This window comes from Glycine max, chromosome 3 (genome assembly GCF_000004515.6).
Source record: "Glycine max cultivar Williams 82 chromosome 3, Glycine_max_v4.0, whole genome shotgun sequence".
Taxonomy (NCBI): domain Eukaryota; kingdom Viridiplantae; phylum Streptophyta; class Magnoliopsida; order Fabales; family Fabaceae; genus Glycine; species Glycine max.
In genome coordinates, this window is record NC_016090.4 from 44829999 (window position 1) to 44852159 (window position 22161).

Below are 22161 nucleotides of genomic sequence, written 5' to 3' on the forward strand. Positions count from 1 at the left end.
ATATATAAAATCAAATGATGTTTAACCATCATCAAATCGCGACACTGCTGTAAAGTAGTTTACGTAAGGATCGTTTAGTTTAGGATTAAAAATCAACTTCTCACATCATCATATATATTTTAATATATGGTTAAAATTAGCCTTGTTTTGTACATATCTTAACTATATCTAACAGTTTAAAATTATATCTATTGAAATATAAAATGAATACTTGATGATTTTCAACCCTTATATACGGCAGCAAAAAAAAAAAAATCTTTCTTAGACACTTGTTAATTTTTTTTAAAAAAATAATAAAGAATATGAACTTTAATATCATAAAAAAATTATTTCTATTTAATAATTTTATTTTTTAAATCTTAACAAGCCTACTGATAAGGGACGGTGGCCGCCTACGCTATTAGGGGGCCAATTACGAAAATCAAAATTCATCAAATAAAGTATAATAATTTTATATAAAATATTTATAAGCAAAGATTTTAAATTGTGATTACAATATTATATTAATTTATTATAATCTTTATGTGTAAATATGATGATTATTTTATTTATTTCTCATGCATCTAGGGAAATCTTGATGAGTATTTTGTTATAATCCTTGATATTACAAGCAAATATGATTGATGCAGTTATAATTATGATCATAATAATAAACATAAATATGTGTCAATCCTATTGACAAAAGCATTCTGATTCTAGAAAAATCTAATAATGGAACTAGAAATGTGGAATCCTATTGACAAGGGCTCTGATTCTAAAAGGCACTCGTTAATAGTTAAGTATAGCAATTAAAATCCATAATAAAACTGATTAGCATGATGATGATGATGATGGATGATAGAGTAGTAGTCCATTTCAATTCCTTGAAAAAGTGTGAATCTCATTGTTTGCGAAAACAACAAGGGGAAGATGTGGAATGAATGAATGAGTGTAGGACAATGGGGCCCTAACGAAATTGCCTGGTGGAACTCATCACTCCAAATGTGACAAAACAAAACAGCGTAAAGTGTGGAGAGAGTATCATATAACGTCCCAAACTTTTTCCCACATGCGAAATTTCCTCGAAGTGCTCTCACTTTGTTGTTTCTCAGTATAATAAATTTGCGAATACGTTATACGTAGCAAGCATCCCTTGTCTTTCTGCGCCAACTCAATTGCCACTATGGCCAAATGATATCTTAAAATTAGTGGTACAATACACTTTATACAGTTGTACTTTTAAAATTATTATTGTTTGGGGTGGTCTATGTCTAACTCACCCAAAGGAAAAATGGTGTTAAATAATCCTATCTTAGATGATCAAATAAAATTAGACCAATTATATTATGAATTGGACCTATTTTTTTAAGTTTTTATACGTAAATTTTTAAGGTCAATAGATATAAATTAAGAAATATTTAATCATCTAAAATATTTTATTCAATTTAATTAAAATGCCTCGACTATATAAAGGTTTTCACTTGATTGATTATCTAATTACAGTATGTACGATTAGGTTATTGACATTTATAATAACTACTTTAAAAATTATATATAATATGATTTCTAATTTTTTAAATATCATATAAAAATCTCTACAACGATAATATATGAAATTAAACTTATATTATTATTAATTAATGATAGTTAGGAGAAAAAAGTATTAATAAAATAATATAAAAGAAAAGAAAAATAATAGAAAATATATATATAACTAACTAGCATTTGAACTTTGTGGATTGTACAAGATACATGTTTGTTTTTATATAATTAAAATCTATACTAAATAAATATTTTAAAATATATATTATATGATAATTCAAATTTATAATAAATAAATATCTTTAAATAAAAAATTACATATTAGATTTTCTGCTACCTATTGATGGTTTAGTACCATTGTAATTAGGGTTTTAGACTCCCTAGTAATAATAAGCCAAGATATTTTTATGAGTTGCATTCCTTTTGATTGACTATTTATCGTCTCACTCAATAATATATTATGTCGAAATAAAATTCAAATCTTATCTCATAAACTCAACGTGTATTGCCAACTAATCTACACTCATTGGATATTGTAAAATGTACATTTAAGAAAGAAAAAAAATATTGAGAAGTAGTATTTTAGTTTGTATATTTCACAAGATAGATGTTTATTTTTATATAATTAAATATATTATTAAAAATTATTATATGAATTATATTATAATTAAAATTATAATAAATAAATATATTTAAATATATAAGTTAAATTATGATAAAAAAATATTGAAATTTAATTTAGAGATTGAAGATATAAAAAGATATAAGATTGTTTGAGTCGAGTAACAGAAAATTAATTGCATATTCATATCAAAGAAAATAAAAGAAAGAGTATTGAAATGAGCATTGATATTTATTACAATTTACAAATTAAATAGCATAGGCACAAAATAGTGTACATGGCTTAACAGCATTTTTTTAAAAAAACAAAATATATTATTAAAAAACTAAAAATATGTTTTAACGAAAATCAAGGATTGCACATATTTAACGAAAAACCTATCCGTATGAAATAGTATTTTCCAATTTAAAATATCTATTTGTGAAGAGAGTCTTACTATCAGAGTTGTATAATCTAATTTACAATAATAGAAAGAAAATGTCTAACAAAGTAACAATGATTAAAAAAAATTCTGCTGGTTGCAAACATTCCAAAAATTAGTTTCCATAATGCATAACAACAATATCCAAAGTATATAACAATGCAGTAGAAACTCTTTAAATTAATACTCGATAAATTAATAAACTCTCTAAAATAATAAATTTGTCCGGTCTCGACTTGGACCAATGTAAAAAATTGAAAATTTTGATAAAATAATAAGATAATAATTTTTTGTGAGATCCCTTTATAATTTTCGGTCCTAAGAACATCATAAATTAATAATTCATAGAAACTAAAAAAAATATATTACACTCTATTAAAATATAACTCAATAGTTGTCTGTTTTTTAATGCATATGAACACAGTAGTTATTAATTTACGTTGAATATCAAGATTCGCTGTAACATAATTTCAAGAGACATAGACTAATTTACCTTTTTATTTGGTATGTATAGTATAATTACTTAAAAACTCTTTAAATTAATAATTATTAATTTATCGATAAATTAATAATTCTCTAAATTAACAAATTTATCTGGTCCTAACATTATTAATTTATAGAGTTTTAACTATAGTTAAAATTTTAATATTTCATATGATAATCAATTGAATTAAATCTCTTTTAGAACATATTTAATACATTCTAAAAATTAATTTCTAGAGGTATTAAATATCTATAAAAAAAATTAAATGTATTTTTGAAAATAATTTCCAAAAGCATTAAAAAATCATTTATGAATTCCTTGAAATTACAACCCAAAAATATACTTTTGTGGAAAAATACAAACAAGTGGAAGAGAGTACAAAAATTGAAAGAGAAAAAAAAAATGTGTGGAAATAGAATCCTGAACCAAAAGATTGACCGAATTCAATGGCCTAAATCGAAAGAGAGTAGCAGGTAAATGCTAGTAACGCATATTCTGCCATGCCATGCTCCATATAAATATATATTTTAGCAGATTATATAGGTGAGTGGCTGATATTTAAGGCTATCAATTAGTATTTTAACAGTATATTTAATTTTAATGGAACCATGAAATTGACATTTTATAAATGGTGATTTAAGTTTAAGGGCAAAAGTTAAAGTGTAAAAAGATAAAGGAATTTTTCTATAATTAAAATTTTTAAATTTTATGTTTGAATCCATATGTTGATGTGAATTTTTCTATAATTAAAAGTTAGATTTCACAACTATAAATCAATAAATAAGAGTTCAACTAATGATACTAAACCAAAACATTTTGAAGAATTATTTGTATTCAAACTAGCCATCATTTAGATTTTCAATTTGATAAAACGTATATTTTCTTACAAATGTGAACATTTTTCTTTTAAAAGTATGAAATAACATTTGGATTAACAACATTTAAAAATACAGTGATATATATATATATATATATATATATATATATATATATATATATATATATATATATATATATATATTTTTTTTTTTTAAAAAAAAAAAATAATAAAAAAATGAGACATATACAGAGGAAGGAGTTATAGATAAAAGAAAGAGGTATCATAATAAGATGCCATAGGAAGATTAGTTTACTAAAGAGAAAATAAATGAACAAGAACATAAATAAATGAAGAAGAACATACAAGTTTTCCTAAATCCTAAAAACCATATGTGCGATAAAGTTGGTGTAGTGAAAATAAGCAAATATTTGTAACTGAATAAAAATAATACCTCATGGTTTATTTATAAAAAAACATAAATAATTGATATTTGAAACAAATGACGACATGTGTCTTCGATCATCAAATGACTTCTTCATATCTTGTCACTTCTAACATGTTTCTTCTCATTCAATCACTCTTCAACTATCATCTAATTGTCAATTTTACCGTTCGAATTCATTCATTATAGATAACATTTTCCTTATAAATATCGAATTAACTAATCTATCATTCAATTATTTCTTCCTCAAACTTATGTCACTTTGGGTGCATTTGATTCGCTAAAAAAAAGGACTAGACAACACAAAAATATTTGTCCAAGGTGGACAAATATCCAAAAACTTATAACCCACTAAATTCCGATACAACTTTTTGTCCCATGTTTAACAAAAGTAAAAATACAATATCATCCCCATTCACCTCCCTCCTCGCCTCCACCACGCTCGTCGTTGCGGATTTCTCGGACCGCTCCTCCCTCTACATTCTCATCGTCCCCAAGCTTACCTCACCACCGACAACCACCTCTCCCTAGTCGCCCTAGTCAACGTCCTCATCACCACGCTCCTTCAAACCACCGACAACTTCAGCTTTGTGAACTTACCCGCAACTCCCAATTTGACATCATCTCGATCTCGTCCCTCACACCATACTTCCCCTCCAATGCCACCATCCTCCCCCTCTGGCTCGTCATGAACCACCATGTCGTGGAAGAGAAGATCCTCGCAAAGCTAACAACGATGCTTACTTCCACTCGCAACGACGACCGACAATGTTGGATGGAGACAGTGGACTTCGAAGAAACGGAGAAACTTGTTTACTTAAAAGCAGTGTTAGCCGAAACACTGTGTGAAAATAAATTTTATGTTAAATAATAAAATAATTTAAAAAGTTTACTTTATATCTTTTCCTAATACAAACCAAACATTACCCAATAAAAAGGATATTATAAGTAAAATTTACATTATTTTGTCTAGTACATAAACACATTAAACAAGATACAACACAAAATTACTTGTATTGTCCACCACCAAACAACATACAATACAAAAAATTGTCATGTGACTCAACTACTTGTCCAACATTATTCTACCCATTCAGTATTATTCCACCTATCCCACCTATCGTGTCTTTTTAGCATTCGCAACATTTAGGTTTTAATCCTCCAAATTTAAATTTGCAATTCTTGTCCATCAATTTCAAAAACTACTCTTTAGTCTCCATAAAAGAAATCTCAAAGTGAAAGTGGGATTAATGAGATTTTTTTCTAAAGACTAAACATTTTTGGAAATTGAGACAAAAGAACAAATTTAAATTTAGAGAACCAAATACAAAATAACTCAATAACTCAAATTTGAGAGACAAAACATATTCAAGCCTAGATAGTATTTATAACGCAGAGAAGAAAAGAAGGAACCTTTAATTTTGGTAGAAACTATCGGGAAAAAGAAACACATATGGAAGAAAATTAATATAACATTTTTAGAAATTGAACTAAAACTGAGACAATCTGAGAAAATAACAGCTTGAAACCAATACCAAAAAAAAAAAAAAAGAGAATCAGCTTGCTTGAAACGGCCATTGTTCATTGTTCATCAAAGTATTTTCTCCTCACTTTTCAACCTTGCCAGTTGCTAACCTTGACTTTGTTGTTACATACATCATATCTGCAAGACTGCAACCTCATCCGCCAAAAGGGGAAGGCTGCATGCCTCTACAATTCATCAAGAACAAGAGTACCAAAAAATGCCCAAAACCCTCCTAAGAACCTTAGCGCAATGGCAAAGTATAACGCCTTTTCTTTTTTATGGATGTTGCCATATGTACCTCATCAGTGATAAAAAAGAGAAAAATGGCAGGAGGATATGTGGGAAATGTTCTTTGTTACGAAAATAAAAGACAACTATTGATTCCACCCCCAACACACTTAATGGCTCCCACTTCCCCCATATTATATTATTATCATAGCAAGAACAAGGGAAAAAATAGCTAGAAAAATAGCAATTCAATATTGTAGTGATATTGCAATATTAATGAGCATGCAAAAAGATAATATGACAGAAAACAGCATGACACTTGAAGCTATCTTTAAAGCTTAAACCAGATCGAGCAAGAAATATTCAAATTAGTATCACTGTCATTTAAATTGTTCTTGTCCTGACACAAGTATACAGAAATTTAGAATTGGAAAAGGTCGAAGTCCCAAGAATTTAGCAGATGGTCAGATTCCACAACATCATCCGATGTTAAATTTCAATGAGTGAAAATTACAAGGACATTTGACATCTAGAAACCAGAGACAAGCTGTATACTCCCATTCTCATATACCAAATATAGCCAAAATACAGAATACTGAATTACTCTTTTTCCCCATCCAATGACCCAAAGTCAAGTGTATCAACACAGATAAAGGCACCAAGAAGCAAACATCAGAAGGGTATGGTAACCCTGGAAATTCTAACCAAAGACTCATTAGTGATTAGACATCCGTGACATTCTAAACAAACTTCAGGTCCCTTGAAAGTATACAAAGGATCACAAAAAGGAAAAAGATGATGAAATTCTTTGTACTCAATACATCAATTTCATGGAGAAAAAATGCCCTCGTGCCAAGCAGAATGAATGCAAACTCAGCAGAAACCAATATTTGTGAATTGGTTGTATTTGACCAGACATACTTGCCATACATTTGTTAAAGCAGGTCAAAAGCTGAGAATGATATCATCTATGGGCCAAACCAATGCAGATGCAGAATCGAGACCCTAGCAGTGAGCTGAAAAGAAACTATTTTAGTGGAGGGAATTTGCTAAATTGCTAATATGGTGTTGCAAAACTCAAGTTTAAAGTTAAAAAAAGAAAAAGATGCACATCTATTTGTGATCTTTACACTGTTCTCCACTAAATGTACGATTATCATTAAAGGTTTCTTGCATATGCAGGACACATTATTTACACTCATTATACAAACATAAATGTTCTAGGAAAATAATTACCAGAGCAGAAGGCATCCACTCCTAACAAATGACTGGACTATGCTACTTTCCCATGTGAATCATCCTAGACTGCATAAACGGGTGAAAATCGACAATTCAGTAATCACAATCTATAATCTATACCATAAATCAACAATGTCAAAGGCAAGAGTACAAATGCAATGAAATGCATTAGATTTCATGCAACAAAATTTATAAGTTGCGCATATAAAACATAACCCAGTGGTGTTCAAAGAAAAATTTGGGCATATCTAAAGCACCAGTACAAATGTAATGGAAGTCATCAAATCTCATGGTACAAAGTTTAAAAGTTGCAGATATAATACATAACCTAGTAGTGTTCAGAGAAAATTGGTACACAAAGGATGCCTTTCAAATTTCCCCTCTGTAACCTCCAGATCCAAAATAATCCTTTCTATTATTTGCTATCGCCATGCTCTTCTGATGTTCTAATTTGGGACAATCACGGATACGATGACCAAGCCCACCACAATATGCACATCCTTTGACCCCACTTATGTCTGTGATCTCTTCATTATCTTCCATTGGATCATTCAACTCAGCCAAAACTGGGGGAATCCTTTGCTTTGCTTCTTGCAAGAGGTGTTTCAAGTCAAGTAATGTTGTCTCACTTTGATTCTTGTTTATAAATGTTGTCGCTATACCAGTCTTTCCACATCGTCCAGTCCTTCCAATCCTATGGACATAATTTTCAATTTCAGCTGGCATATCATAGTTAATGACATGCTGAATATCAGGAAAATCCAAACCTTTGGATGCAACATCAGTTGCTACCAACACATCTTTCTTTCCAGCCTTAAAAGCAGCAATGGCATACTCTCTCTCTTCCTGATCCTTGCCTCCATGGATGGCCACTGCTTCCACTCCTTTCAAGAGAAGGTATTCATGGATGTCATCAACGTCAGCCTTATTCTCACAAAATATCAGAACAGGAGGTGGGGTTTTTTGTAGACACTCAAGGAGATAAACTATTTTTGCCTCTTGCTTAACATACTCTACCTCCTGAATTACATCAAGATTTGCAGCCCCTGCACGTCCCACATTGACAATAATAGGTTTCACCAAAGCGCTTCTGGCAAAGTTCTGAATTTTGGTAGGCATAGTAGCAGAAAATAGAAGAGTCTGCCTTTGAGCTTTGAAGTGATCAAAAACTTCTCTAATGTCATCTTCAAATCCCAAATCTACCAATCGATCAGCCTCATCTAATGTTAAATACCTGCAATTATCAAGATTCATTTTCTTCTTGGCCAACATATCTTTCAACCTCCCAGGAGTGGCAACAACAATATGAACACCCTTCTTCACAATATCAAGCTGCGATCTCATATCCACTCCACCAATACAGAGCAAAGGCCTGAGCTCTGGATATCCAGCTTCCTTCAAAGGTATCAAGAACTGTTCAATCACTTCATATGTCTGCCTTGCCAGTTCCCTTGATGGACAAATAATCAAACCAAATGGACCTTCTCCAGGAACAATAGGCATCATGATTTCCTCTTGCATTGCCATCATGATCATCGGAAGCACAAAGACCAGAGTTTTTCCTGAGCCCGTGAATGCAATCCCAATCATATCCCGCCCAGATAAGATAACAGGCAGACCTTGCACCTGAATGGGTGTTGGTTGTACAATCCCCTTAGCTTTCAACTTCTTCAAAACCGGCTCCGGAAACCTCATATCCTTAAAATTCTTAATCGGGGGTGGGATATCACCGCCATCAACAATTATATGCCACTGCTTTCGAATCAAATCACACTCCTTCTTAGACATCCTTCTCACATGCAAAGGCGGCTTCCACCCTGTAGGCAAAGGTTCCGTATAAGTAATCCCCTTGGCCAATTCGCGGACAGACATGAGGGTTTTCCTATCTGACAAGTTTTCAATCATCTCCTTCTCCTGTTGAACAATCTGCTCGGTCACACTGATCTCAGGTTGCTCTCGTTTCAGCTGCGACGCTTTAACCAGAAGACTGGGCTTAGTTTCAGCCACTCTTTGTTTCTCCAAATCATCGTCAGTGACAGCAGAGGCCTTCCCTTTGCGTTGGAGAATCTTCTGAGCTTCCAAGGCACGACGCTTGGCCACGGGCACATACTCCACATAATCATCTTCTTCCATATTCGCCGGCAGTTTGTACACACTATAACAGTTCTTTTGGTCCTAATTTCATTCCAAAGAAAAATAAAAGTCAGAAATAAGCAACAAATTAATTCCAAAGTATAACAGCTAAACCTAATATAGCCTTATCAAACTCAACAACCAGTGAATAGGCACTACAACATAAGTGAAAGAGAAACCTGCGAAGCGTTGTTGTGGTTCTACGCGCTGATTAGAGAAGAAAGTGAAAGGCCACAGCAAACGGAGATACTCGGAATTCGTAAGGAGTGAACTGCAGATACAAAACAATCGGCGAGAGACCTCTCTTCTGATGCTGTGATTGTGATTTGGGACTTATATTAGGGTTTGGTTTCCTATTTTCTGTGAACCAAAGCCCCTCCAATTCAGATGCAATACACCGATTCTCTCTCTCAAGACGAAAGGGAAAATTGAAACGATGTTAAAATGGGCCCCGACCCAATTTAACACTGAGTTTAAAATCTCAGTCCAACTCAACTAATGATTGCGGGTTGGGTTGTCACACCAAAATTTAAAAAATAAATAATTCATAAGTTATTTAATAAATAAGAAATATAAATAACTTAAATGTAAATGTATAATAATATTATCTTTTAAAATTGTTTTGACATAAATACTTCATGTAAGTTATTATGATCTATTAAATAATAAAACAGTACAGAATAGTAAAACAACGTAAAATTTATAAGTTTATATATTATATTAATAAAAATAATATATAAAAATATTTAAGTAAAAAAAACTCAATATGGCATGTTCGTCCAATTCAATCTAACCCAGATATATTTGATTAGTAGGTCATGTGAATTGAATCAGGTTGATTAAGTACATATTTAATTTGTAATTGAAATTGTTATATTATGATATGTGTTTTTAATACAATTCAAGATAAAAATAAAATAAAAACAAAGGTCTTGATCTTTTTGTAAAAGTACTTCTTCACCTTATTTTTCAACACATGCATTAAATTATATAACCTAATTTAACTCATTTTTGCAAATCAAATTAAATAGATTGACCACTTGGCAATAAGTTTCAATCTTTTACAACTTTTTGAAGAAATTTTTTTATATTTTTTATAAAAAAATTAAAATTTAAGTTTAGCGATTTATTTAATATAATTTAGTATTTTAAAAAACTCAATTTAAAAATCGGTTTACAAGTTTGGTTAATAGTAAGACCTTTTTTTCTTTAGGAATTCAATAGTAAGACTTTTTTATGTGTTAATATATACAAATTTATACATACTTACATCCGTACGCGTGTGTGTGTATAAAAGTATAGCATTAAAGTGATTAAGGTAATTATAATCGGTATAATTTTATTTTGAACATTCAAATTAATAATACAACATGATATAATAATGTAGAAAATATTGCATACAAGGTTACTGTCGTGATCTACTCCTCAACTTCATTGACTACTTGCATACCCTTTGCATCACTTTTTGTCATGACTTATGTTATGAAGGCAACCAGAACTTCATGCAGGGTGAATCCAACCATTTCCAAATCGAAGTAGCTGTTTCCAGTTCCTCGTACTCCATATAATTAATGGTTTTACTTTTGCCTTTTCAAGAAAAGAAAAAAGAAAGTAGCTGTTGAACATTCAGGAAAGAAAGGCATGGGTTTGTTAATTATAAACTAAATCAGAATTACGTTGGACAAAAGGGAGGCCAGTCCATCAAGGTCTATGCTTTCCCGAATTGATCTTGATCTCATAAAAAAAAAAAATTGTTAGTTGTAATAGTCTGATTCAAAATTCAAGAGATCAATTCAGTATTCACCATAAGAATAGGACACAACTCACCGTCTGACCCATTTCTTGCTTGTCAAGCAAGATCACACAAACAAAAGTCAATTTGTAATTGCTAAAGCACACTCAAATTTCCCGACAATATTATCACCAGCTAAAATATTTTATTATAATTTCTACGGGACAATATTAGGCAAGTTTTACTTGCAAATTGGTGAACAAGCATGAGGTTGGGATCTTTCTAATTTTTTTTTTAAAAAAAAAAAAAAACTGATCTTATCAACATTCTGTGCAGTATGTTGAATCACTATGGCAGCTTTAGAACATAATTTGTAAGTCAGACAGGAGAAGCTTCAGTACTTCTCAACATCAATTTGTTTCTAGATGCCAAAAACTTCATGATGATAAGCAGCTTCAAAGATACCTGGTATAATGGATCACTAGTCTTAACTTAATCTAATGGTTCACATATATTTCCTTATCATTGCAGTCTCCATTCAAATGTTTTTCTTCCGCTACAACAGCAGTCCCATGATCAGAACTATGATGGTCCGGCGGTGTTTTGCCTCTTGTACGTGCCCTGCGGCAAAATACTAAATTCATCGTTGTGTTTGGATGTTTTTCCTCTTCTGTCTCCTTTCCCCAAGCGTGAATTCATTTGCTAGAGATTCCAACGCTCTAAGTGACAGTGATCGGTTTCTTGTGCTCTGCCTCCTGGAATTCATATTAGGCTGATTTTCCATAGAACCAACATCACCAGAGGTTCTCGGTGGCTGTTCAACCACTGCCTGAGCATCAGATGATAAACATTGATCATTTGCCTTTAGGCACTGCCCATCTTCCTCCACCGTTGCCCTTTCACCATCTTCAGAGTTCAATGCAACTTGGGGTATCTTGAAGGTGACTGATGACTGTGATTCAGATTTCTCAACTTTATCATCAGAAACACTCGTGCATTGACAAACTTCATTGAGAATGCTTTCTTCGTTATTCTCTTCCACACTTTTTTCAGCAGATGCTCCACTCTTCTGACAGCTAACAGGATCATCAACATTTTCTTGAGAGAATGTCATTTTTTCGGATCCCAAGTCTCCTGAGGAGTTCCCAATGATTTGGCTTGTCTCTGCCTTGGCACAAGCAGTCAATCTCCTCTTTTTGAAGGGAAGAATGGGATGTTTGGAATAACCTGGTCTCACTCTCGGACTGAATCGTTGCTTTATGGCGCTCTTTAGTTGATTATCATTAGACACGGAGGTCTTCTGATTCTCCAGGCTTTCTTCCATTTTCTTTGCATTGTTTTGGCTATCAGCATTACTAATATTATTTTTGTCATATATCAGCATATTAGCTTCCATCTTAGAAGTATTTTCCACTTCAACTGGCAGATATTTCAGTTCTCTCGCCGGCAATAATTTACCTTCACAAAGCATGCTGGTATCAGTCAACTTTTGATCAATGTTTTCAGGCATATCCTTAATATATTTGGCCCCTTTATGTGTACCAGCAGCATTTACCTCAACGTTACCCACTGAATTAACAGGTACAGATTTAAATTCTCGTAAATCAGATGACTTCCTTCCATGCACCAAACTGGTATCGATAACCGTGAATTTTATATGATCTGTGTTGTAAGTAGAAGAACGGGGCTTGAGGTATGTTTGAGGATGATAATCAGATTGATCATCCTTATTCAATCCCCTTTCTGGCTCTTCATCATTGCAGATATCAACTTTAGCTTCTTCAAGATCAAGTAGATTTGGTTCAGCTACCACTTTGCTCAAGATATCACAAACAGAATCAAAGTAATGGTCACCTTTCACAAGTTTTGTTCTTGAAAACTCCTCAACACCAGGGACAAGAAAAACCAGATAATCTTTGGAGCTGACATAGCCTTGATTCTTTGGTTGCTCAGAGTGCCAACCTCTTGCCAGTAAGCGGGGCCAAACAGCTTCCCAGAAGAGATCCTTACTTTTGGCCTTGCTCAGTCGAAATCCTGTTAAAAATTTCATTATATCACTAGGTCCAAGAGAAGACCAAGCTTTGCAAGTTGGCGCTGAAAACACCCAATTGTTCTTCCCAGGTTCCACAGCAAGACATGTAAGGTCTTCCTTCTCCTTTCCAATACCTACTGCTTCCACAAGAACACCAAGTCCAACAGTGGACTTTAAAGAAGATATGTATTCTTCTAAAGAAGCTCTGCCCTCCATATATGACTTAGAAACCTGATTATAGACAAAAGCAAACTGAGAGTGAAGCATATAAATAAACAACTGAAAAGATAAATAAATAAAAATCCATTGGCCATAAAGGTTCAAATAATCACCAGTGTGCATCACAATTCACAATAAGATCATAATTCAATCAGTTATTCATTCCACTTTAAATACAATTGTTTCTAATGTAAACATCGGATGGACCAGAAGAAATACTATAAGTATTGTTTGAAACTCATAAACAGAATGTATTAGGTACTTCCAAAAGATATGGAATCCTTTTATTGCTAATGTCTTCTATTCCTCTGCATGGTTAATACACCCATAAAAATGGACAGACAATCATCATCATCATTATATAGATAAATAGGTATAGATAGATACATATTAATGTCTTCGACAAAATCACGGCACTTCATGAAGTTAAAGAAGATTATATTGAAAACTACAAGGGGAAAAAGTTTATAAAGGACTATATCAGAGAAGTGACACATGAGAATAAAAGAAATTTCAAAATCATAGAAGGCAGAGAAACAGGCTAAGCCACTCATCAGGCAAATGAAATATACTTGCTGTAGTTCAGTAACAACACTGAAGATGAGATGACACTGTTGATACCTGTAGCAAAATGTCTTTAGATTCTTCTGAGACATGGGGAATCAAGCGAGACAATAGTTCATGTAGCCTCCGTCCAGTGAAAAGTTTTTGTCCTATCGTAGACTTTCTCCCTTTTATCTTCCTGCAGTCTGACCATCTACGATATTCATCAGATTTGTAAAACTTTCCATAGTAAAATGCAAGTATTTCCCCTATCCCTTTGTTCTCTAAGAATCTTTTTATCTGAACAAAATTCTTCCGAAAAATATACAGCCCAAGGAGAAAACTTTTTGCATCAGTGTCACTCCAGGAGTTACTTAATGTGCCAGGGACCAATGCATAAGTTTTGCTTTTACCCAGTTGGCTTGAATTGTTGTCTCCTGTCATCACAGATTGAGATGTGATTGGTTTCAATTCTTTCCTGTTGTCTCTAAGATATCCCCATCCTTCATGTCCACTATTCTCCACTTCATTATGTATCCATGTAACAGAGATGGGTAAACCAATTGCGAAGGAAAGTGAATTGTCATGCCCAACTTCTGACTCAGCAGGATTCATTAGAAGTTGAAGCTGTTCTGATTGTTTTATTATGGAAGGAACTTCCACCTGGTATTCAAGACCAACCCGAGGATCCAGCTGTGGAGCACCGACTAAACCGCTTATATAAGAGGAATTTGGAGGACTATTAGATGCATGATCCATGAAATCATCGTTAAAATTCTCCTGAATTAATTCCATCTGCCAAGAAACATAGTATAATAAACCAGGTAAGAAGTAACTATAAACTCAAATCTTCAGAAATATTATAAAGGACCTGTAGATTAAACAACATTATGAAGGAGCTCAATTCAAACGTGACTTTCTACTAGATATAAAAGTAATGACAGAGTTATTCAACATGCATTCATTTACCTGGCCATTTATTTTACAAAGCATCACACTTATTGAAGGAACTAAGATTTCCTGACCATTAACTATCCATAAGGAATTGATACTTAATTTCAGAACTTTTCAACCCTTTCATATCAGATAATAGCTATAGAACAACAACAAAAGCCTTATCCCATTAGGTGAAGTCAGTTACATGAATCACACAACAAATTGAATGTATTTTTCAATTATTTCTATAAGATAAAATCGATATAGATAGATTTTATCTTATAGAAATGATTGAATTCCGCTCGGATAAAGACCAAATCTTTTATTAGCTAATAGTTATGTAACAAAATGTTAGGTCTCTAACTATTTTTACTTTCAATTATTTTCACCACTATCAAATTCTTAAAAGAATCCATTGTTCACAAACTCGGGATTAGAGCACAAGTAACAGGATCAATGGGTAAGGAATTCTTCATTGGCCAGTGACTAAAAAAGGATTACAACAAATAAAACAATTTATTTCCATCCCTAAAAAATTGAAACACAGCTGAAGCTACAACAATTGCCTATAAGATAAAGTATCAGAATCCTCCACGTAGATACCTAAATCACTCACATAAAACCCTATTAATTTTTCTATGCCAGAAAAGCAAAATTTGTAAACTTCTTCTCAGGCACAGCATTCCTCAATGGCTGTAACAGGTTAAAAACAATCACACCATACAACAACCGCTATACATGATTGCATGCAACCTAAGAAGGGGAGAGAATAAAATAAATCCCTGTGTGGAAAACGATGTAAAGGCGAAGAATTTTGATTACCAAAGAAAAATATAATAACCAACCCCAGATCCACTTGTATGCAAGTTCACAACCAAAGTGCTTGTAGATTAACACATAACAAACTGATTCACACGTACAACCCTGTAGGAAGAGCAAAAGAAGAAGAATAAATCAGCGAAACCAGAAGAACATAACAAGTACATTCACTGACACAAAGATTGAGCACACCCCACATACCACGTACTGCTAACAATTAATCAAAATACCAACGACCCAGAAATATTCACAGGTATCTTTCTCCATATCCTATGTTATTACACATCACACACACATAAACTGTATGATCCAAAGCAGAACAGAAGAAACACGCATTGGACATGTTAAAGGTTGATGACAAAGAGAGATGAATATTTCTTAACCTTTTGAGTAAATGGTGGAAACGTCAAATGCTAAGGCTTTGGAGGGGAAGCAATAGCATCATCAAGTAAGCACACACATAAGTTAAAACAAATAATAATAATAATGGACGGTGATAATATTTAGAGTTCGTTGATTTTCATATATATGGTGTTATGAAAGTGAAGAAAGTGTAAAAGAAGTTAACGTGGAGAGAGAATGGGAAAGAGAGAGAGAGAGAGAGAGAGAGAGAACCTGGTGTGGTGCTTAATGGCTCAAGTGAACGAAACACGAAGGTGAATTCATGAAGTGAACTACTACTGCTTGGTCCCTCCTCACTTTTAAAACACAACCGAGTCTTGTTTCCCAACGTGACTCGCCCGAGTTGAGTTGAGTTGAGTTGAATTGACGACGTGGTTTAGAAGCAAGTCCTACTTGCTGTGTTGTATTTTGACGTAGAACGGTAATTCAAAACTTGAACGAGGGTTTACTTACTAGATTTTTGTATTTTTAACCGTGGTCAGTGTAAGCCTCTTATGTTACTAATTAAGAGAAAATAAGTTTTCTATTGATAATGTAAAATAATACTTCGTCCGATCACAGATGACAATGCATAATAAAATTTATTTTTTTTACAATAAATAACTTAAAAATCACATCATGTGAAATTACTTTATATTATTAAAACATGTCCATTAAATTCATTAATATAAATGATTTTGTAAAATTCTTACACATAATTACATACATAAGTTTAAGATTATATAAAAATTATAATTTACTGACTTCTTTCTTAAAGTTTCTTAAAGTTGAATAGTAATAAATTTAAATATAAAATTTAATTTGAATGTATAAATGTGAATTGTCTTATATGATAAAGTAAAACCGTTACACCGAATCTGATTTTCTTAAAATTAAGCTACAATAAATTTTAAAATATAATTTAATTCAAATATATAAATGTGGATTGTCGCATATGATCAGTAAACTAACTGACTGATTGAGACTGCTAACCGTCCATATATTTTATATTTGGCATTTGAGGAGTTATAAATCATTTGAAAATTGGACTTACACGTAGCCAACTTAGCAAGAAAAGTTTCATCGAGCCTAGCACCAAATATAGGTTGACCCACACTTGTAGACTAAGTGAAGTTCATAGATTGATTGTTTGTTGTATTTGGCTCACTCTCACATTGCATGGCTTAAAAAACTTATGAGATGTGTATAATTAACTCTAGTAGAATGAAATTTTAGATTATTTTCACATGTGACTAAGACAACATTAGCATTACCCACTTTTTACACATGAGGGACATTATACACACCACCCCATAAAAAAGTGAAAACGATTGGAAGTTGCACTTCTTAGAACATAACCATTAAATTCAATAATTAATTGATTGTATTTTGATGTGTTGGTGAAAAAATTAAGAATATAATTGATTATTTGAAATTCATATACATAACTACACAAATAAGTTTAAAATTGTAAAAAAAACTATAATTTATTGGCTTCTTTCTTGAAATTGAATGACAATAAATTTAAATATAAAATTTAATTCGAATGTATAAATGTGGATTGTCGTATATGATAAAGTGAATTGTTTGACCAAGTCTGATTTTCTTAAAGTTGAACTACAATAAATTTAAAAATATAATTTAATTTTAATGAATAAATATGGATTGTCGCATATGATAAGTGAACCGTCTAACTTAGAATGGCAACTAATTGTCTAGGTTTTAAGTTTGACATTTGAGGAGTTATAGGTCATCTGAGAATCAAGTTTTACATAGCCAACTAAGTAAGAAAACTTCCATCAAGCCTAGCAAGTAATATAGATTGATCCACACTTGTAGATTGATTGAAGTCCATAGATCAATTGTTTGTTGTATTTGGTTCACTCTCACATCACAAGGCTTAAGAGACTTGTGAGTTACGAGCCCTTGAGTTTAGAACAATAAGATTTTATATTATTTCCACATGTAACTAAGACACATTAGCACCACCCACTCTTTTTGAAAAAAGTGAAAATGTTTGGAAGTTGCATTTGTTTGAACATGACCATTAATTTCATTAATTAATTGATTGCATTTCGATGTGTTGGTGAAAAAATTAGGAATATAAATGATTATCCGAAATTCATATACATAACTACATAAAAAACTATAACTTATTGGTTTCTTTCTTAAAATTGATTTGCAATAAATTTAAATATAGAATTTAATTTGAATGTATAAATATGGATTGTCGTTTATGATTAAGTGAATCGTTGTCAGCGAGTTTGATTTTCCTAAAGTTGAGTTGCAATAAATTTTAAAATAGAATTTAATTCAAATATATAAATGTGAATTGTCGCATATGACAAGTGAACTATTTGATTGAGACCGACAACCAAGCACCTGTGCGTTTTAAGTTTGACATATGAGGAGTTATAGGTCATTCAAGAATCAAATTTCACATAACCAACCAAACAATAAAAGTTTCATCTAGCTGGGCCTAATATAGGTTGATCCACACTTGTAAATTGGTTGAAGTTCATAGATGGATTGTTTGTTGTATTTGGGTCACTCTCACATCACAAGGCTTAAAAAACTCATGGGTCATGAGCCCTAGAATTGAGTCTAATACAACGAGATTTTAGATTATTTTTATATGTGACTAAGACACCATCAGTATAACCCATGTGTGTGAGGGACACCATACATACTATCCTTGAAAAAAGTGAAAATGATTGAAAGTTGCACTTGTTAGATGTGATTCATTTGAGTCAAGTCAAGTTACATATAGTAAATATTCACATTTATAACTTAACTTGTCTTGGAGTTAATTAACTTAAAAAATAAATTGATAAAAAATGACTAATATATCATGAAAGTTAAAAAAATGAATGTTAAAACTTGTTAATTTTATAACCAAATTAAATTCTTAATTTCATCAATTTTACAATGGAATGACAAATTTATTAAGCAATGTAAATGACACATTTAAAAAATTATTTTTGTTTTCATATTGATAAATGCTTATATCATATTTTTTTAACTCTCTGATGACAATTGTTAATTAGTACCTTTCAGATATTCATACTTAAATAAAAATAATTTATTATTATAATAATATTAATGCATTCTATCATTCATATTTAAAATGTAAAATTTATAATCTAAATATAGGATGATTCTATTTAAACTAAAAATAATAATTTTAAAATAAATTTTTATATATGTATTTTTTAAGAAAAAAAATAAGATTTACTTCTTAAAATAAAAAGAAAATTATTTTTTAAACAAAAAAAAATTAGATAAACACTTTAAAAAAATATAAACTATTTATTTCTTAAAATAAATACTTATTAACAAATGAAGTTATTTTATTAAAATAATCATATTTATAATTAATTGTAGTGGTAATTAAAATAATCAGTTTTTATTACGAGTCCTAAACAAATATTGTGTATAATATAGACTTTAAATATAATATAGAATTATTGTGTATAAATACCAAATAGTATTGATTAAACAAATATTGTGTACAAAAATTATGTCCAAGAATATTGTCATTTTTTTTATTGAATATTCTTAAACAGATAATAAATTAGAATTAGTTATTATTGACTAATTAATATAAAATAAATAATAAATAATATATCATCAATTTGAATGAATCAAAATAGACCTCTAAATTTTATATTTTCACGTGTGACTTTATTTGAATCGTACAACATATTTTATAAAAAGAAATAAACTTTAATTATAATTTCATTACTAAATCTCTTCTGCACCGCCATAGAAGAGTCAAAGACGTTTACCAAAAAAAAAAAAAAGAGTCAAAGGCAAATTTTGTCAAAGGAAAAAATGAGTTGATTATATGAGATGTATTGAGATTTATGTTTGATTACATTGCTTGTTGCGAGAAATGACAACCAAAGTGTGTTAGTAAATGATTTTGTTTCTTTTTAAAAAAGTAAATGATTACATTTTGTTGCTTACAAGAAATAATGTATTTAGATTGTGGTATATGAATGAGTTTTACATGATAAGCTTTACAACAAATGATTGGATGTCTATAGTTTTGTCATTTGACAATTTATTGTTATTATGTATCTTATCCATCATATATAAGTTTTTTTATATTTTTTTAACTGTGGTTTTTTTACATAATTCATAAAATTTATTTAATAGCTTGCATTGCATGTTGCACAAACAATTTAACAGGTTTGGTTCATAAGTACTGACACAAAAAAGGCTTGTAAAAATATCAAAGAATTTACTGATTTTTTGTCAATTAATTCTCCTTAAATCAATTAACCATAATTTCAATGTAGTTTTTTTTTTTTTACTAAAGGGATAAGTGTCAGTGGATTTTCCCTATCTTAAAAGAAAATATATTATTTTAACAAAAGTTAAAGAAGTTATCAATATATTTCCATATATATACAATAAATTTACACTTCTTACAATTCTTGCGTGCGGACTGTGGTTCGCACGATCTACGGTCTAGTTATATTTGTATTATACAAAATAAAAATATAGACATATACCGAAAAAAATAAGAGGCAAATGTTTGCTGCCTTATAGCTCGTTGATTGAACTTCTCATCAATTTAAAACATTTAAATTCAAATAATAATATAACAAATTAGAGTTAATCGTATTTTTTTTAACAAAACTCACTTTTAATCCCTAAACCATTTTTTTATGTTTTTATTCTTATATTTTTCCTCTGTTAACAGTTTTAGACTTTTAGCTCTTGTTATCAAGTAATAACATTAAGTGTTGATTTAATGTTCTCATGATTTATAATGTGATTAATGAATTTAACTTGATAAACATGGGTAATTTTTTTTGAAAATTACATTTTTGTCCCTTATTTTTTAAGATTAATTATGAAATCATATTAGTTAGCAAAAAAATTTAAAATACATTTTTATCAAAAAATTTAAATGTGACTATCAAGTTATACTTATTGACTATGTAATAAGTTAAGTAATTATCATGATTATCTTTAATATTATTGCTCGATAGAAGAGATTAAAACTATTGATAGAAGATAAATATATAAATAAAAAAATACTAAAAAAATGTTTAGGAACTAAAATAATTTTTGCAAAATGTTCAAAGAGTAAGAACATAATTAACCCATTAAATTATTTTCAATAGAAAACCTTAAATTTAAAATACAACATAGCTACATATAATATACATTATTAATTATTGATAAAAATATAATAATGTTTATTTGAACAAAATATTTTTTTGTCTAGAAAACAAACACATGTTTTTTATATTCAAAATCAATCAAAAATTAAATATTTAGAGTTTATAAAAAAATATAATTGTTGCAAGCTGAAAATAATTTATGAACATATTATAAGTTATTATCATTAGTACTCTCAAACATGTACTATACAAGTGTTTATATTATAAGTTGTTATCATTATTTATGTAAAAAAATGGTCTAAATTTGACTCTATCATAAGCACCTTTTTCATTTCATCTTTAAAATAACACAACCTAAAAAGAACCACATATAAAACTATAAAAGAATAATTAATAATACACTATCTAACACACTTTTTACTATTAGTTAAAATTTATTAAAAATAAAAAAATTAATAAAAAAATCTCATCAAATAAAATTTAAGACCTACAAAAAGTTACAATTTCAAATAAATTTTAACTAATAGTAAAATATTCTATAAAAAAATAATAGTAAAAGATGTATTTTTAAAAAATGACAACAAAATGTATTGTTACCATTTCTCAAACCACAAATGTGTTTTTATAATTAGGAATTACAACAAATAGAACTAACTCAAAATTAGTTTGAGAATCAATTTTATCATTAATTTAGTAAACTTAATTCACCAATAAAATGAGTTGAAAATTGAACTTATTGAATAAATTAATTGATTTTTTTTTTACAAATTTGTATAAATTATTTGAATTTGAGCCGTTTAACTTATTTAGTTGATGAATTAAATCAAAATTTTGAAATGAACTAAGCTAACGAAATACTTATTTGTGAGTTTAAACTAAATAAAAATATTAATATCAAACTCAAGTGAAATTAGTTATCGATCAAA

The 22161-nt window shown here is 30.3% G+C and overlaps 2 protein-coding genes across 4 annotated transcripts; both read right to left on the minus strand.

Annotated features, from left to right (window-relative positions):
• Nucleotides 1-4525: 4525 nt before the first annotated feature.
• LOC100814127 (DEAD-box ATP-dependent RNA helicase 35) lies at nt 4526-9899 on the minus strand. 3 transcript variants are annotated; one of them, XR_001387604.3, is made up of 4 exons: nt 9615-9878; nt 7631-9477; nt 7300-7368; nt 4526-5151 (listed from the first exon to the last, which is right to left on the minus strand). XR_001387604.3 is itself a non-coding variant. In XM_003521653.5 (2 exons), exon 2 carries the CDS (start codon nt 9433-9435, stop codon nt 7672-7674), a length of 1764 nt encoding a protein of 587 aa, XP_003521701.1. In that variant the 5' UTR covers nt 9436-9477; nt 9615-9899; the 3' UTR covers nt 7476-7671. The 3 variants fall into 3 exon arrangements, 1 of the variants encoding a protein (XP_003521701.1); XR_413702.4 differs by lacking the exon at nt 4526-5151 and adding an exon at nt 6424-7079 and having other exon boundaries at nt 9615-9883; XM_003521653.5 differs by lacking the exons at nt 4526-5151; nt 7300-7368 and having other exon boundaries at nt 7476-9477; nt 9615-9899.
• Nucleotides 9900-10852: 953 nt separating this feature from the next.
• On the minus strand, nt 10853-16379 carry LOC102669199 (uncharacterized). Its single transcript, XM_006577169.4, has 4 exons — nt 16332-16379; nt 15720-15821; nt 14040-14756; nt 10853-13430 (listed from the first exon to the last, which is right to left on the minus strand). Exons 3-4 carry the CDS (start codon nt 14754-14756, stop codon nt 11808-11810), a joined length of 2340 nt encoding a protein of 779 aa, XP_006577232.1. The 5' UTR covers nt 15720-15821; nt 16332-16379; the 3' UTR covers nt 10853-11807.
• Between the last annotated feature and the right edge of the window lie 5782 nt (nt 16380-22161).